Raw genomic sequence first — 12,778 nt, forward strand, 5'->3', positions numbered from 1 at the left:
TCCAAGGAGCAAGTGTCTTTTAATTTCATGACTGCAGTCACCACCTGCAGTGATTTTGGAGCCCAAGAAAAGAAAATCTGTCACTGCTTCCACTTTCCCTCCCTTCTATTTGCCGTGAAGTGATGAGACCAGATGCCATGATCTTATTTTTCCTTAACCTTAGAGAATGCTTCAGCATCTCAGTTCGTACCAACTACTAAAATCCAACCATATAACATGAGTTGTAAATGGCTATTTTAAAAGGTGGTCTTGTGCTCAGAGTTTTTTTGGAAAGGAAAATCAAAGAGGAAAATACTCGTCACAGTGATTTCAGAAAGAAGTTATCAGGGGAAGCATCCCTTTCATTGTATACCCACAGGGTGGATATCCCACTAGAACTGACTGACCTGAAGCTGTTCAGTCAGCACCCAGGCTGACTTGAAGAAGCAGTCCAGGATAGTCTAGGGTGCCTTAAGAGAAAGGAAGGAAATATGAGAAGTGGATCATAATTTGGCCCCTTTATATAGAAAGTCAAGATCAGGGAAATGAAGTTCATTGTAACTGTTACCCATTTGCTCATCTCCCAAGACCAACCCCTCTACCACCTGGCCCAGAAAGTCTCACCAACCTGACTTTTACCTTCAGAGAACATGATTTTGTGTAGATGGTCAACAGTTGAAATATGATCTTCTGTTCTGTCTGCAGAAACAAAATGTCCCAACACTTTGAAGAATAGTTCAGAAAACAATTCTACTTTTATGGAGGCTTTCTCCACTCACTCTTCAGCTTAATTCCCCACTTTTCCTTATAGACATCGCAGAGCAATGGAAGTGTCAATGAAAATTCAATAAATAATCAACTTAAGAAGGAAAAAAAGGGAATTTTATTTGAGCTAAACTGAGGATTATAACCAGGAGACAGATCCTCAGAAAACTCTGACAACTGTTCTACTTGTTAGAAGTTGAAGGAACGAACAGTCATATGCATTTTCGAGACAAAGGATAGTACATCAACATGACATGCTGACATTTTATGTGAAGTTCACCAAGGTTATACCTAGTCCATAGAAGCACATACAAAGCAAGCATACAGTTATCATACCCCCTACAAAATTGGTAAAGAATGCTATTCTTCTAAGAAAAGGAAAGAAGGAAAAAATGATCTTTATGGTGGAGCAGTCACTTCCATCTTTGAGGTGCTCTGGTTAATGTGCACACTGCACATTAAGGAGGGAGGAGGTTCAAACAAACACACAAAGAGAATTTTATGTTTAATTTTCTGCCCCACTTTGATATACAAATTTTATTTCAGGAGACAGACCATCTTTTTCATATGCTTCTATATTCTGCACAACAAAGCCTTTTTCCCAGGCCCAGGTTACAGATCTCAAATGGTAAGGCCAGCTGGGTCATGGTAGAGATGTCAACACTAGATCACTCCTTAATTCTGTTATCAAATCTACCTTAACCTTCACCCTTCTGCTCCATCAGGCTCCAGGAATACCTTTACGAGGATGCTTCCAGCCAAGTGGCCCTCAATAGATTGCCTGATCTGTACCATTGAGATAGTGTTACTGGCTATGGAAGCTATGGAATATTCCAGGTGAAGAATTTAGCCATCTCTCCTAAAGTCTAAAAATCTTCCTAACTCTCCATGTATCCATCGTGAAAGTGATTTACATATACAAGTGAAAATGGTTTACAGTTAAATACTTGTTTATCTACCCAGTGCTTATCATGTGGCAGGCACCATGCTAATCTCACTTCGGTCATGAGTTTTGTCCGCTGATGGACAAAACCTGCTGATGGAAGGGTGAATCAAACAGTTCAATGGCAATTACAGTATCGTGAGATATAACCCCATTGGAGTGGAGGGTACAGCAGACCACACTGTGATACTCAGCTCAGACTGAGTGGAGATAGGAGGTGGGGGAAGACTTCCTGGAAGGAGTGATAGCCAAACCAAGCATGGAGGAAATGTAGGCGAGATCCAGACAAGAAAGTGGGCTGGAGGTGAGAGGTTGTTGTTGAGCCATGAAAGACGCTGGGATTCTTGGCCTCCAGAGGAGAGGAATTCAATCTGGGGCCAGTGACGAGGCTTGATTGCTCAGAGCTTTTATGTAATAAAGTTTTATTTAAATAGAAAAAAGATAGAGAAAGCTTCTGACACAGACATCAGAAGGGGCAGAAAGAGTGCCCTGCTAGTCTATAGCCGCATGTTTTAGGTCTGTTAGAAAGCTATTAATCAGATAAGAGAGCACCTCAGGGCTGACCGAGTTTCATTAGGCCCCTCTCCCACAACATGCATTTTTGAGATAGGATGGCACAGGTGTGTCATCCCCCAGCCATAAAACAATTGATATGAATACTGGTTTGTTGAACTATTATCAGCCCAAGATTTAGGAAAAGAAAAAACAGTTAGTCTCAGGTGGAACCATTTTAAAGAAAGGTAAATTCCAAAGCAAATACATAGTTTCATTAACATAGCTTAAGAAAATATTTCCATAAGAAAAACGCATTGGTTAACTCAAGGTTTGAGAAAAGTTAAGTTGAGATGGAACCAGTGTCGTCATGGCAGCACAGAATTTTAAGAGAAAAAAAAATTGAGGCAGCCAATTTCCTCCTTTTGGAGACCCCTGGCCTTCCTGCCTGTTACCTTCTCAAACAGAGAAGTAGAAGAGGTGCTCCAGGCAAACGGGACAGTGTGTGGTGAGGACGAGGATGCTCAGCTTGGGTAAGTGGAAGCAGTAAGAGAATAGAGTGTGCAGATCTTGAAATTCTTCTTTGTCTAGAGATGACCATAGGCAGGTAGGCATGGAGGCATCCTCAGTATTTATGGCATCATGAAAACCACAGGTGGACTTGATTTGATAGCTGATGCAGCTCAAATGTTTCGTGCTTTCTTTTTAAAAGATCATAAGTTACCAAAGCAGTATGGGTGGAACCTGAATTTAAAAGTTATGGATTGAGTAGGGCCTCTAGCTGGGCTGCTGAGGTTCTCTATGGGGTCGGATCCTTCCGACTCAAGGATCAAACCCTGGTCTCCCACAGTAATTGAAAGTAATTGTTCTAGATAAGGTCTAGGTGTATGCACAACATCGGCTAAAAAGCTGTAGCCAAAAGGGACAAAGTAAAAATAGAATGAGATATATGACACAGCAGCATTTATGTAAATTAAAAATGTATATAGCGAAACCAAAAATGTGTTCTACAAAAACACACAGCAAACAAAAAAAAGATGATCTTTCCAATGATTTCTTAAGGGGGAGTGGGAGATGAGAAATAAAATTGAAAAAAGGCTATTAAAAGGGAATCTATAAATAAATAAAACAAAAGAATGGCCCTGTAGACATCAGTGAAAGGAGTAACTTTTATTCAACTCCTTGAATGTAAAGGAAAGAGAGGGACAGACAGCTAGAGACAGGGAAAGGAGATTAAAATGACTAGATCTTAACTTGTGTTCTGGGCACAGAGTGCTTTCATTTTAGAACTTGGCTAATTTCTTTTCTTTAATATTTAAAATTTTTTTAAATTTTGGATAATTTATTTAGGAAAAAAGGAAAAACAGATTAATCCACAGGGGAAACGTGGGGAAAAGCTGGTGATATACACCATCGTTCGACTGATTCAAAAACGTAAGCAATGTCAGGAGTGGGATTCGAACCCACGCCTCCAGGGGAGACTGCGACCTGAACGCAGCGCCTTAGACCGCTCGGCCATCCTGACCCGCTGCACACTTGTCACTCTCAAATTTCATTTCAATGTCTACGTGAATGATGGTTTCCCGCCCCCGCCCCGCCTTTTTTTTTTTTTTTTTCTTTTTCTCTTTTTCTGAGGATTCGGAAATTTTTCAATTAAAAAAAGCAACCACCAGTTTACGTACGGCCCCGGACGCCGACCCCGAGTGGAAACGCGAAGTCAAGCGCCGGGTTGCGGGGGCCGCCGGGCGGCGTCTTCTGAATCAACGCGGATTCGATTCCAGGCTGCAGCCAGCGGGGGGCCGCTTGGCTGGGTAGCCAAGAGTAAGGGAAATTTCTTTCCACTCTCGACAGAATTGTTTATATAATGGCACCCATATTGCTGAAATCGCCTTACTTAAACTGACACCTGCTCCTGGGAAGTCTTGCGCTATTCAGTTTGGTGCTTGCTGGGGCCCAGCCCTCCGGTGCTCATTAACTCCTCCCTCCTCTTCTTTCTGTCCGCTGGACCCTCGAGACCTATGTAAGGGGGTCCCAGTGTCTTGCTTCTTGATCTGAATTTTCTAGCTGTACCCTGAGGATGGGTGGACTTTTCTGAATGGATGTTATGCTGCTCTCAAAAAGGAGGCATCAAACTAAAAACCAGTTCTGCCTTTCTCTTTCTACAAATGTGTCACTCTATCTTACCTTAATTCGTAAGGTTTTCGTACATCTGTGTTTATGTCCAGCAAAGCTGTACCTCAAAGACTTTCCAACTAGTTTGAAACACTCCTCAAAAAGTATTTAGTTTAAGTCCTTTGAACTAAACAATACAGATTCTTTTTTATTTTTTAAAGAAGAGGATGAACCCAAATATTGGTTATATTTGAGTGAGACTTGGGATCATTGTTACTTTTTAAAATTAACTTTCATATGTATTCAAGGAAGAAGACTATTTCCATTTTAAATTTTAAAGTGAGCGGCAAGAATAAAGGCGCGTATAGTTGAGAGTCGACTCAGAGTTTTCCAGAGGGCGATTTGAGGAGACCTGAGTGTTGTTTGGAGGCAGAAGGAGCAGATGAATAGGGATAAGCAGAGAGATGGCGTGGAAGAGCTGTTGTTGATTAGTGATGATAGGAGTTGCACAGTTATTTTTCTCTTAATGTGAATGTCTGGGTCTCTTTTAAAGAGAGGCTGCTGCTGCTGCTAAGTCACTTCAGTCATGTCCGGCTCTGTGTGACCCCATAGACGGAAGCCCACCAGGCTCCCCCGTCCCTGGAATTCTCCAGGCAAGAACACTGGAGTGGGTTGCCATTTCCTTCTCCAATGCATGAAAGTGAAAAGTGAAAGTGAAGTTGCTCAGTCTTGTCCGAGCAGACCCTTTCAAACATGTGATGACCAGAGCTGGCTTTTGGTGTGTGAAATGAAGTTCTTCATTTCAGGAACATTTGCATTTTTAAGGCTGGTCTTTAGCTGTGGGGTGAAAGGTTTTAGTTTCTGGTTTAAAAAGGAAGTCAGGCCTTGGAAATACTGCAGTTAATTATTTGCACTGGTGGAAGAGGCCTTTCTGGACCTTCTGAAACCATAGTATCACTGATTCTGCTTCAGGTCATTAAGACAGGCTTTGACGAAGCATCAGCAAGGCCACGTTTCTTCTCTTTTGGAAGATTTGAAAATAAAGCCAGAGCTACCAAGACTGTTAATTTCCTCCTTCAGGCACTGGTATCTGGTGCCAGATGGAAAGGGAGCTACGATGAAAAGGGAGCTGCAAGGCTTATCACATAAGTTCAGAATCTACTGCCAGCTCAATGCTGTGTTTGGTAACCATTTTCCTTGAAGATCATGAAGAAATAGGAAGGTGAGGGCAGTCACAGAGCTAATTGAAACCTCTGACTATTTATCTTTCTACTCTCAGAGAGGGGTTCCTGTGGCAGCCCCATTTATTTAGGGTAAGACTTTATATATACATTTCAGGATTCGCATAGTACGTTAAACTGGCAAAACAACTACTTAAGATTCTCAAGTATTTTTTAAAGAAGTTTGGACTTTTAAAAAAATCTTTTACTTTCTAAAAGTACAGTTTGAACATAAATGAACACTTTGAAAGCAGAGGTACATGGTAGTCTTCTCTCAGGAGTCCAATGTAGGGTAGGGTGAATACAGCTTGAGGAAGGCGCAAGGAAAGGAGGATCACCCAAGTTTGTTTGTTTTTCCAGTTATGAGGCATCACCAAATATTTCCTCCAGAGGCTAAGGGTGGGTAGCTACTGGCACTGTGGCCTTTTTGTAAGTAGCTGGCCCTTCCTGGGACAGGAAGCCCTGTGCTGCTTGCCCTGGTGAGCCTACTGCCAGCAAGTCTGGGGATGAGTCTTGGATAAACAGTGCTTTGACCCACTGCATTTCCATGCAGGTTTCTTCTCTCTGTTTTGTGTCAGTTCCATTTGTTGGATAAAGAAAGGGAGGTGCAGATGCTGTTTTCAACAATCAGACAGACTTATTTATTAGGTTAAGACCATGGACGACATTGATCCTGGAAAACCCAATGGAAATGGAAGGTGGGAGCCTGGACAAGACAAACATATACAGGAAAATGCAAATACAAATAAGCGCAATCAGTCTAGCTGTGCTGAGTACAATGACGCAGCTTTCAGGGGACCCTGAGGAGAAGCAGCACGTAGGAAAGCTGGGTGGGGAGAGAGTGATCTGTGGCTCAGTATGGAAGTGGATGGTGGTTAAAGCTAATTAAAGGTGTGGTTGAGCAGTTTTAAACTATATGTTGGTGAGACGTGGTCATTGGCCATGAGACAACAGCCAATAAAGTGGTGATATCACTGAAAGATGATGCCTGAAAATGCCTCTAAAGTGGAGAGATTCTAGATCAAAAGGAAGAAGAGAACCAGCAACTTGTGGAATCAACAAAGTGAGGTTGGAAAGAGTCCTTTGCATTTTGTTTAAAATTCTCTCCTCTTTCATTCTATCTGACCTCCTCACCTTCTTTACTCCCCTTGCCAACTGCTCAGATCCACCCAGTAGAAATGACTTAGAAAATCTGAGATACGGGTCCTAAAGCTCTAGGGACAAGTCAGATGTTTATCACTGCCTGAGTTCACCTCATTTTCCTCTATCATGATGTGCCCTCCAAGTTCCTTTATGGGATCTCAGCCACCGGCTTTCCCTTCCCAGAACCCTTTGGGTTTTCTACTTACTTAAAACCTGTTCCTCTATATTCCCCTATCCTGGACACCAAGATGTTTCTGTCATAACCCTATGCCGACCTAACTCCATCTTGATCCCCAAACTGCAATTCCCTCCCTAGAGAATTTGGCCTCTGGGATGGGAGACCACAAGAAGCAATCTGAGTCACTTCCCTGCCCCTTGACTATTGTTACAGAAACAGATTAGGAAGGGCCTATTCCTCACACTCTATCAGCAGCAACACAACCTTCTCAAGATTAATTAATCCCTAGCCAACAGGAAGAAACAGGGGCTGAGTAAATCTGGCAGATGAAGCCCTGGGAGTGGTGGAAGAGAGGGTTAGAGTAGAGGGAAAGAGCTGAGCTGGAGTATTTCTTAAGGTACCCCTTGGCTGGGCTGGAGAGGGATTAGTTTAGAATGGAGGGTTTCTATATCCCCGGAGGCAGAGTCCTCCCCCATGGGGGACAGTGGGATCTCCTTTGAAATGTCCTTGGCATCAGCAACTACCATGACTCCCTCAAGCCCATCAGTGATTGGGCAGATAGTCAGGGGCTTTTTACCACAGGACCACAAGCAGAAGAAGGGCCGGAGGGGGCCAGAAAAAGAGGCCTTGGAGAAAGTATAGATGTGGGATCCATCAGTCATGTTGTAGAAGAAGATGTCTCCTGATTCATAGTCAAGGAAGACCCCAACCCGGCGGGGGGGTCCAGCCAGTGGGAGAGGGGTCCGCAGTGGGGTGAGAGCCCAGTACCCATTTCCATACAGCTCCACAGCCCAGAACCCATTCTCGGGAGTCATAGGGTCAAATCCTTTCTTCATCACATTCTCCCTACACACCCCAATTGCCCAGTCCGTCCTGTCTCCCACCTCCACCTCCCAGTAATGTCTCCCCGAGGTGAAGGCCTCACGACCCATCACACAGGGCCAGGAGTCAAATCGTTCTGGTTTCTCAGGAAGTTTCTGACGTGAATCTTCCAGTCGGACAGATTTTGAGTCTTCATACAGAAAGAGGTGGGGGTGGGCGGTATCTGGATCCAGAGTCACATCCACTAGAGACAGAGAGAAAGTGAGTCTGATTATCAGTGAATGTCACAGATTGAAAGACCCATCCTTTCTTCTCTGAAGAAGTGGAGACCTGCTCTAGCAGTTGACAGGTCTCCTCAGGAGGGGAACTGCTTGGCCTGCTCAGCTGTCTCTTTTCCCCTCTTCCATCCACAGCCATAGGGTGATGTGTCAACTGACTGTCACCAGTACCCCATGGGACCCTGTCAGAGGGGACTTGCTTTCTAGCCATCTTCCAAGGGCCTTTTATGTGCCTCAAGGATAATGTTGAGGCATTTGCCATCATCTTTCCCCTCTATATAGGTTTCCCTAATGGCTCAGACGGTAAAGCATCTGCCCACAATGTGGGTAGACCTGGGTTCGATCCCTGCGTTGGGAAAATCCCCTGGAGAAGGAAATGGCAACCCACTCCAGTACCCTTGCCTGGAAAATCCTATGGACGGGGGAGCCTAGTAGGCCTACAGTTCATGGGGTCACAAAGAGTCAGACACAACTGAGCAACTTCACTTTCACTTCCCCTCTATATATTAGTGGTTTTTATTTCCAAGTATTGGAGGACTTTGAATACCTCCAGGGTAGCACCTCAGAGCCCTTAAGATATTCAGAGTCACTGACCTGCATGCAATGTAGCCTTTTTCCATTCTGTAGTGAGAGAGGGTGGGGGAGGGAGAAAGAGTGTTATTGACATGTTTTGTAATAAGAGAGAGACAACTTTGTGGATGTAAAAAGACAAAGAACATAGAACTTACTGAGCTCTTCCAGGAGTTTCTCTGGAAAACAAACAGAAATACCTTAATGACCTAGCCTGGGTGTGAGGGAGGGAACAAAACAGGTGTAAGAAACATATAAAGGAGAAACTATTTAATTCATGACTACCTGATCATTGAGGCATTATCAACAAATGAAGAACAAGGATTTTGTTTTGTTTTCTAAGAAATATGCAGGAAGTTCCTACTCACTTGGTATCAGATCTTTAATCATTACTGAGTTAAAAGTAAGGATAGAGTCTGAAGGTTAATAATGAATAAACATCAGGTCTATTATCTCAGTTAGAATTGCTTTTGACTCATCTTATACCCAAACCTCTGTTATTCTTCATATTGGGTGCCACTGAATTCAGGAGCTTTATAATTCCCTCTGATTTTTAGAATTCTGGAATCAATTAACTTCCCATTGGCAGTCATCCTAAAGGACTTGGGTTCAGCCTCACATGGAAGCACTCTTGACAAGTAGACTGGGATTCTATGACTTACCTTTAGAACTGAATTCATTCCTCCTCTGTCTGGATCTTTCCTTGTATAGTCTCCAAGTGAAAAATATGGACCCAATTGTGAGGAGTCCTAGGACCACCAAGATGACAGCCACAGCCACTAACCAGGGAGTCAGCCTTGGGAAGAAGGATGCTAGAACAAAATCCCCAAGAAGGATATTTGTTGAGAAACTCAGAGCAAATCTATCTCCTCTCCTGATTCCAAAGGGGGCTGGAAGAGAGGATGACCTGGACCTCTCACATTCCTCCCATGGCAAAAGAGTCCCTCCAATACCACTCTGAGGTTTTCAGATAAATTTTGGTCTTAGGTAAGAGAGGGCAGAGAAAGAGAGGAATGAAGGTGAAGAAGAGTCATTTGGGGACAGGACCTGTGGAATAAAGAATATAATGGACCGATTCATGTTATCATGGAAATTTCTCCGTAGCCATCAATGCAGGATGGGAGCCAAGGGGATGAGGGAAGTAAATAAGGAAGGGGAAATATCACTTCTGTGTGCAACAGATGGGGACTCAATGACCCAAGAATAAGGAAAAGTTCCTTGCTGAACCAGAGGTAGAGTGTGAAGACTCTGGAAACTTGGAACTCTAGCATGGGATAGGGAGGAGAGGGGGAGGTAAGGGTGGAAAGAGGAAAACTGATTTAGCTAGATCCAGAAGGCTCTGAATCAGGAAGACCACACCCTTCAGAGACAAAGCTTTTCCAAGATATATCTCCTAATAAAATCTGGAAGACTTCCGTATCTAAGATGGAAAATCTGGAATGTCTGTGAGATCTAGGTATAAAATTTGTCTTCAGAATCTCTAGTGAAGTTGATGGGGCTCAGCGGGCAGGAGTTTGTTTAGGCGGGGAAAGTTTAAGGTGAGAAAAATAGACAAGTCTGCCAGGAGGTTGTACCTGGGCAGATGTCTCATGTGATGTTGCCCTGAAACTGTGTCAAAAAGGAACCTAGTACCTGTTTTACTGACCTGGTATGGAAATCTCTACTTCTTTCTCCTGGCCAAGAAGGAGGTTCCGGATACAGCAGGACACATTCTTCATAGAGGTGTCCCTGATGATCACTGAAGCTCTCACAGTAAACAAACCTTCTTCATCAGGAGTCCTGGACTCTGACATGGATGGAAACTCTTCTCCCTTGTGAGTTCGCCACTGTACTTGGGGCTCTGGGTGCCATCCCACTGAGGTACACTCCAGCAGGATCTCTCCACTCTCTTGAACTTTCATACTGATGTGAGGCTCAGAGCCCAGAGCTATGGAGAAAGAAGGCGCCTTACTCCTTTAGTGGAAACTCTTCTGGGAGCCTTATAATCATAGGGCTATATAGTTTGAGAAAGAGAAGCCCAGAGGAACTGGGAATGAGAGGGACCCATCTCCATGTTTCACTACACAAAGGAACTGAGATATCCATAAAAGAAGACATCTTATCAGAGATGAAACAACTATTGACTTAAAGTCATATTCCAAGTTGTGTATATATATAAGAATGTGTATTCTTTTCACGAAAAGGGCCACCATTTTCAGCAGATTCTCAAAGGTGTCTATCATTCATAAAAGGTAACAATGACAGCTTTATGCTCTCAAATCTCTAGGGCTTTATAACCAATCTTTAAGACACTTCCTTAAAAAGGAAAGATGAGTTATATATGATACTACCATGTGGGACACCCTGTTATGAAACAGGGACCCACATTTCACCCATGTATTTTTCAAACTTCATCTTTACTTGAATATATGCATAAAAAGCAATATATATTGCACAGCATTATTTTACAAGTATATAATGCTTTTAGAATTGACAAAGCAGTTTCTCATATTCCAAGCATGAGGGCTCTTAGTTCCTTGATCAATGCCCCCTGCATTGGAAGAGCCAAACCACCAGGGAATTCCTATATTGATTTTAAAAAAAATCTTATTCTTGCAAAATCTTGTTTGGCAGGTTTTACAGTAGGAAATGTAGCTCAAAAAGAAATTTGCTTGGTGCTAGGTGGAAAGGCAGACATCAAAGTATACTTTGTTTCTCAGTGTGTACCATTTCCTTATAGTTCACGCTGAATTCTGGCTGGAAGCAAAAACAGAAACAAAACCAAAAATTTTCTAGATAGGTCAAGACCCTTAATAAGACACCATGCTCTACAATCTCACAAAATCAGTCTTTGGGTACTAATCCATCAAGTAAGCACTGGGACTGCTCCCTACAGCCTCACCATAAATGGTGAAAAACAGACACAACTTAAATGCTCAGTTCTGGGCTTTGACCAAGCAAATTATGATGCACTAATAAAAGAGAATGTTATACAGTCATTACATCTTACACTTATTAAATTATTAACATGGGGAAATGATTATCCTATAATTGAGAGAAAAAAGCAGGACATCGTGGAAACAAAGTTCTAAGGAGAAAGATTATTTGCTGCTCCCTGTCTACTCAGTTCAAACCCTCTTCCTACTTATCTCCTAACTCTAGGCCTGCCAATCCCTTCCAGCCTAAAAGGGATTTGGGAAACAAGTGTGAGGGTTTTCAAACAGAGCCCTAGGAAAATATTATCTCGCATGGAGTCACCAGAGAAAGTCAAAACCCGTCTACTCACCAGCCACCTTCAGATGCACGATGGCCTCTTCGTAGTTTTCGTCCTGCCTGAAAAAGCATCGGTACTCCCCATCATCAGAGGCTTTGACCTCCTGTATCCTCACAGCGACGCTGCCCTCGGCGATGTGGTCCTCCACCAGCGACACTCTTCCCCGGTATTCAGCCATCTCCTCTCCCTCCTGCTCTCGGCCTTCGCGGCTCACGAACACTGCAGGCGAGACCTTCTCCCGGAACCAGCGCAGCTCCATGCCCTCGGCGCTCATGTTGGGGGAGAGGCGACAGGGCAGCTCTGCATCTTCACCCAACATCGCCAGGATGGGCTCTGGGGGTCCGATCACGTCAAAGGGAGCTATCAAAACACCAAGAGGGTCGGACGGAATGTGGAGGTGGGAATTGAGAACTGATACAGACGAGGATCCCACTGAAGGGCACTCTCCCACTACAGCTCCAGGGAATCCATCTGGGCCCTTGGGAAAGTCGCTAAGGACAACCAAATGGGATTGCTTAAAATTACTGAGAAATTTCAAGCTTGTAGGCTAGAAATTATCCTAAGAAAAAGGCAGGACATCATTGAAACAAAGTTCCACCCGGAAAGATAATTCGTGGCTCCTTCTCTACTCAGCTGAAACCCTCTTCCTACTTATTTCCTAGTCTAGGCCTGCCAACCCCTGCCAGCCTAAAAGGGTTTTGGGGAACAAGTCTGATGGTTTCTGGACCTACCAGAATCCAGCTTGGGCAGCTGGAGGGCAATGAAAATGAGCAGACACCCCAGGAGGCAGGAATTTGGAAAGACTGCCATCTCCAACCTTTCTGGGCAGCAAGATGCTGGTGGGCTCGAGTTTGTCAGGATCTTCAGCCTAGGAGAGATGAAAGAATAGGCAATAACTAAGAGTTGTTGAGACACCGTGCTCCTGTGCCCTCCCAGCAGTTCTTTTCAGCTTGGAAAGCATCATTTGCACCTTAAGCTTCCTCCTTGCCTTCTGCCAAGGGTAGACTTTCAGTCCTGGCTGCC

The 12,778-nt window shown here is 43.7% G+C and overlaps 1 protein-coding gene and 1 non-coding gene across 2 annotated transcripts; both read right to left on the bottom strand.

Annotated features, from left to right (window-relative positions):
- Nucleotides 1-3,621: 3,621 nt before the first annotated feature.
- TRNAL-CAG (transfer RNA leucine (anticodon CAG)) lies at nucleotides 3,622-3,704 on the bottom strand. Its single transcript has one exon. It is a non-coding gene; the product is annotated as a tRNA-Leu (tRNA).
- A 2,424-nt stretch (nucleotides 3,705-6,128) lies between these two features.
- On the bottom strand, nucleotides 6,129-12,661 carry BTN1A1 (butyrophilin subfamily 1 member A1). Its single transcript, XM_004019064.6, has 7 exons — nucleotides 12,487-12,661; nucleotides 11,768-12,115; nucleotides 10,148-10,429; nucleotides 9,165-9,314; nucleotides 8,661-8,681; nucleotides 8,527-8,553; nucleotides 6,129-7,898 (listed from the first exon to the last, which is right to left on the bottom strand). Exons 1-7 carry the CDS (start codon nucleotides 12,563-12,565, stop codon nucleotides 7,225-7,227), a joined length of 1,581 nt encoding a protein of 526 aa, XP_004019113.2. The 5' UTR covers nucleotides 12,566-12,661; the 3' UTR covers nucleotides 6,129-7,224.
- Between the last annotated feature and the right edge of the window lie 117 nt (nucleotides 12,662-12,778).

This window comes from Ovis aries, chromosome 20 (assembly GCF_016772045.2).
Source record: "Ovis aries strain OAR_USU_Benz2616 breed Rambouillet chromosome 20, ARS-UI_Ramb_v3.0, whole genome shotgun sequence".
Taxonomy (NCBI): domain Eukaryota; kingdom Metazoa; phylum Chordata; class Mammalia; order Artiodactyla; family Bovidae; genus Ovis; species Ovis aries.